This window comes from Poecilia reticulata, linkage group LG1 (genome assembly GCF_000633615.1).
Source record: "Poecilia reticulata strain Guanapo linkage group LG1, Guppy_female_1.0+MT, whole genome shotgun sequence".
Lineage (NCBI taxonomy): Eukaryota > Metazoa > Chordata > Actinopteri > Cyprinodontiformes > Poeciliidae > Poecilia > Poecilia reticulata.
Window position 1 is genome coordinate 11088893 of NC_024331.1, and position 5777 is coordinate 11094669.

The window sequence follows — 5777 nt, forward strand, 5'->3', positions numbered from 1 at the left end:
GACAGGTGGTGAGCCCATCGGAAGGGGGACCCACGTCTCCTCTTCGGGCTGAGCCCGGCCGGGCTCCGTGGGTAAAAGCCCGGCCACCAGGCGCTCGCCATCGCGCCCCACCTCCAGGTCTGGCTCCAGAGTGGGGCCCCTGTGACCCGCGTCCGGGCGAGGGAACGGTAGATCCAAAGTTCGTCTCCATCATAAGGGGTCAAATAAAATATTAAATCAATTAGAATCGCAGATTATTGTCATGATTTTTAGCTCTTTAAACTGCTTTTCTTTTTATCCACACACATTGAAACATTGACATTATCAATTAACAGACTGAACTGAATTGAACACGCAGTAGGAAATTTGAACATAGTGTTGTCAATATGTTAAAATATTGAATCAGTTTAATCACACTAATGCTGTGACTAATTACTGTGCTTAATTTTGTAAGCTTGAAATGTAAAAATGCACATTTTCATAAACGTTTAAGGAAATGTTTTATTGTCTAAAACCAATCTCACATTTCCAGGTTTTCATACTCAGGACAGTTTAGAGGCAGTTGTTTCATTTAAAAAACAGCTGCTTAGAAATATTAACTACAAACTGGTTGTGCTTCTGTGGGAGGATAATTCGTCATTACAATAAGCTAACTACATACCAGCTTGGTTTTATCCAAACATGCGCCATCGGTCTGACTTTCTTCGCTCATCTTTTCTCTTGTGTTTGTGGCTCTGCATTGCTGACCACAGCAGACCATGTGACACGCTGCTTTGAGCCAAGTAACCGGGAGAGGCTTCTAGGGAATGTGACTAACCTGCATTGTGTAACGTTTATGTGTTAAGGTTTTTAGAATAATAAGTGTTGTTATGGAAATTTAATTATCAAGCAATGAGAATCTGTTTCAATAAGAGAAAGATGAATCTTTGTCTTTAAGTTTCTTTATTCGAAGGCAAAAGCGTCTCACTGAGCGCAGTCAGTAGAAGAGGCCTGAACAACACACATCACATCGTTATATAGTCCCAGCAAGACAAAGACCCTCCCAAAGTCTGATGTTATCTCTACTGCCAGATGGACCACAGAGACACCCTGACCCCTCCTCATGAACTATCCCTCACCTCTTGGAGGAGATGATTTTATGGCAGGAAAGAGAACTGATAAGGATTTCAGGAGGAACTTCTAACACTTTGTCAGTTCATGGGTTCAGGTCAAACAGGGTATAAACTACATTCCACACATCAGTCCTTTAAGACAATCATCAGATCAAGCATTTTACCCAAGATGTCTTCAGGTCTCTTCTGCCATCACAGCTGTAGAAACATCTAAACATTATCTGCAAACTTATTTATTGGACAAACACATTTTGCAGAAATACAAAAACAAATCAGATATTATCAGTAAATAAATGGTAAAAAGTATCATCAGTTCCTTCAAGAATGAAATAAGACTGAAAACGAAATGTTGTATTACAGTGTCAATGCTTTAACATTAACAGCCTTACAGAAAACATAATTTATGACCCACAAACTTCTGAAGGAACTCTGCATTCACTGGTCACTTTATTAGGTGCACCACTTTAGTTTGACCTCCTTTTGCCTTCAGAACAGCATCAGTTGACTCACAGGCCTTCTGTCAGACTGTGGTCAGACGACTGGACAGGTCATTCTCTGTGAACTTGAGACATGGTTCTGAGTAAAATCCCATCTGATCTGATCATGACTAGGTTCACTTAAATCACTTAATTCCCTTTTTCTTTCTCACTTTGATGTTCACCTTAGACTTCAGTGATCTGTCTGCACCACGTCTGGATGTTTAATGCATTGAACTGCTGCCATGGGATCTGCTGGTATATGCAGTTTGTGTTGACAAGCAATTAAACACAGGGCTGTTTCTCGAAAGTAGGATTCAGAAATTCAGGATGAGGGATAAAGCCGGGCTTGGCATAGCATCACCAGATCATCCTGTCTTTATCCGTTTCAGACCAAACGAGGTTCATGGGGTGCAGCTATGTCAAGCCAGGCTTAAGTAATCCAGGTGAATGTGCATCAATACATTTCTTCAGTAGACCATGAGAAAATGAAACTGATGCTACAATAGCAAACGATGGCAGATCGATTGAATCCGTAATTAGCCCAAAATATACACTTTCAAAAAAACATCATAATCGTACCTGTCATTTGCTCAAATAAAAAACTTTAACCCAAGAAGTGAACAGTGGAAGCCAATATAATGTTAAACTGACATTATCTTTCTAATATTTATACAGAACAATCATAACAGGTCAAAACAGGTCAAGATTAAATATAAGAATATTTTGCAGTATCTTGGAAGTATTCAAAACAATTAATAGTTTGTATTGGTGGACATGTTTTTTTGTTTAAAAGCATAAAATACTATTTACTGTTTAGCATGTTCCAGCTCTGTCATCAAGTAGACTGATATGCGCAGAGTGACAAGACAGTCCTTGTTTCCACAGGGACAGTGGCCAGCCCCATGTTTTCTTCACTCTCAGCTACCAAAGCGAAGACGGCCCCACCAGCGTCCGTGTCCAGCTGAACAACCTGCTCTTCAGCCTGCATGGCAGCCAAAAAACTTTCCCTTCGCTGTTCGCTCTGCTCGCCTTCTACACCAGCTCCCCCTGTAGGCTGACTGAGCCCTACCGCAGGCAGCGGCCTGAGCGCCTAAACCAGATGTGCAGGAGAGCTCTGGTACGAACCTACGGTGCCGAAAGTATATGCACCTCACCTGGACTCAGCCCTGATGTTAAGGCTTACGTCAGTGCGTACCCGTACTGTACATAGACAAACCTGTGGATGCCTTTTACTGCATTTAAATGTCATTTATTAAGTTAAAAACTGTGTATTTGTTGTTTTTGTATTTTGCTGGAGACAATTTGGTACCACATGTAATGAGAAAACAGATTGAAAGTGTTTTATTCATGACTTACAACATTATTGTATGCTTGACAGTTCAATCATCTCCATTTAATCAGACTGTTCTTGTTAGTAAAATTTAAAGGAAGTCAAAACAAGGCAGACAAATCATTTCAGACATTTTTTACCTTTAATATGACATCTATCCTGTGCTTCACCAGAAGAAGAGAAAACCTCTGGCTAAGTCCAAACCTGAGTCTGATTTACCCCTCAGAAGCCAACAAATTTGGAGTTTCATTTTCACAGCAGAACTTCACAGGTTAAAGGTCATATGGTGGAGAAGGTTGTCAAATTGTTTATATTGTTCTCATCGTTTTTGCATCATAAAATCCAGACATTTTAACATGGATGTGAATCTTTAGCTGCGCTGTTTTGAAATCCTGAGGCAAATGAGTAAACTTTTAATACAAGATGTTTCAGGTAGCATCCTGCCTAAAACGTCTTCAGGCAACATGTTGCAAAACTGTACCTCATCTTGCTATTATGTGGAGAAACTGAGACATGCCATTGCTGCAAGTGTCTTTATAGTTAATAACATTTGATCTGTGAACAATAACGTCATCTGTGGTATGCTTTGTATTTTATTTCAGGAAAACAAGAACATAATTTTCAAAGCATCTCATGGTGAATTACATAATTGCCATGAGTAAGCGACATGTTACAAATTAAGAAATGAATATCTTTTCTGTCTCATGCAGCGTTTTCATTCCGTCTCATACAGAATGGACAGAAAAATGCTTCTCTCCATTTTTGTGGACATGAATGCCTCATTTGAATTAAGGCATTTTCAAAAACATTACTTTGTTTTTTGGCCGTTTTATTTTTCTGTTTTGATCTGTTTATCTTTCAGTGTTGAATTTTGTTCCAGTCTGCATTTGTTTTGTATGTTATCTTATGCACAAATCAAACAGTTATGCACTGAACCCAAAGATTGCACTTTGGTTGTTCTAGTTGGAGACATTAGATTTAGTTTTACTAATGTGTGCAATTTTAAAACTAATTCAAAACTTGAATTAATTTGTCTTGCTCTTGTGTCTGTAAAAATGCATATATTGGTACAAATCCAGCTATCTATCGCACAATCTTTTCTAAAGGCTTTTCCATTTTTTTTGACAAATGAAGTTGTTATTTTGGCTAATTTCCTATGTCATTGCAACCATATTTATTTTAGGTCATTCTAATTATAATTTTATGTTCATATGAAGCCTAGGCGTAAATTCAAACTGCCCAACCAAAGATGTCATCATGTGCCTCGATTCCAACCTGTTGGTGATGGTCTCCTCCAATCATCAAGTGTCGCTCCCTTGATCAGGTCCAGCTGTTCATCGGTTTCCGCTCGTTGGCTGAGCTTCAAGCAAGCTGCTGCTCAACCTCGTCATGGCCTTACGATTTCTTGTGTCCTTGCTCTTTCGTGGAATTACCAGACTTTTTCTCCTTTTTATCCAGGCTTGAAAAAGCTCCCGTTGCACAGTTGGCACGGATTTCTGCTCTTACCAGGTCAATCTCACTCAGATCCAGGATAATCTATCCCTAATTGCTCTTGTTGCACCTTTGCATCTCGGGATCCCCTCCAGTCGTCTTCAGCAGCATGCGAACCTTCAACCTCAGCGGGACTCTCCTTCCTCCGATCCAGTTTCAAATTTCCCATAGTAGCCTTTCAGCCTAAACGTGAAGATGTGCCCCCCTTCAGCACTTTTCAACAGTTCTCCTTCTTATCGCTGATGTTCGGCTCCTCCCTACTGAAAAAAAAATGTCTTTAGTATATTTTAAACCTACTCACATTTGTGAAAGTACATTTTAAGTATACTAAGTATTAAGTGTACTACCTATAAAAATATATGAAGTATACTAAAAGTATACTTGTACAAATTTTGAAATTATAACTTTAAGTATACTTAAATATAATTGTACCAAAATACACTAAGTGAACAAAACATGTATTTGCCCAAGTGTAAATGTGCACTTGCTCAAGTGTATATTTAAAAGATATTTAAAATATCTGTCAAAGATATTTTGTGTATATTTTAAAATATATGCTGAAAATAGAATATTTTAAAATTCACTTAACGCTTACGGTACTTTAAATTATTAATTTCAGTATGTTTTAAATTACATCTCAGTGTATATTTTAGGCTAAAAAAGTATGCCTTTTAGGTGCCTTAATAATCTTTTATTATTTTTGTTAAAACGGCAAAGCATTAAAAAAAATAATCCTAATAGTGGAACTTGTTTTAATGTTGTTTAACAAATAATGTATTCATGCCTCAACATATCAAACATTGACAGTTTAGTGACAGAGGCTCTACAACAAAAACAATATTTGTCCTTAAAACTAAATGTAGCAGATTTCTGCAATTTTACATCTCTCCAAATATGATCTGTTGTTTTCAGATTTTTTAACTAAAACACGGAAGCTGTCTTTACCCAATCCATTTTCAGATATACTTAGTTTGTTTTGAAAAGCTCCATAAAAAGAAAAGAAGCCATGCGCCAGAGAAGATAACAGACGCTGTTCAAATTCGCCATTCTTACTCACAGAATATTGCCTTAAAAATAGTGAGAGTCTTGATAATAGTTAGTAGTCTTGGTAAATTCAAGCTTGTGACATCCTAGTCCGAGTTAGACGACAACACAACTGGAAAAGAACAGGATGGAAATGAAATGTGTGTCACAAGAGGAAGGGTTGAAGGCTGCTAACATGTTGCTACCTGGTGGTAAGTTTGCTTTAAAGTGCTAATTATTTTCCATCCATCTATTTTCTTACACCCTTGTCCCTTAATGGGGTTGGGAGGGTTGCTGGTGCCTCTCCAGCTAACGTTCCGGGTGAGAGGCGGGGTCACCCTGGACAGGTCGCCAGTCTGTCGC

General features: G+C 38.5%; 1 protein-coding gene across 1 annotated transcript in view; it reads left to right on the plus strand.

The window, feature by feature from the left end:
• Positions 1-3925, plus strand: part of LOC103462961 (suppressor of cytokine signaling 1-like) — a 20814-nt gene extending 16889 nt beyond the window's left edge. Inside the window, exon 6 of the mRNA XM_008406037.2 lies at positions 2456-3925. Within this exon, the coding sequence (XP_008404259.1) occupies positions 2456-2780 (325 nt within the window). The 3' untranslated portion in view covers positions 2781-3925. The remainder of the gene's footprint in view (positions 1-2455) is intronic.
• Positions 3926-5777: the final 1852 nt, after the last annotated feature.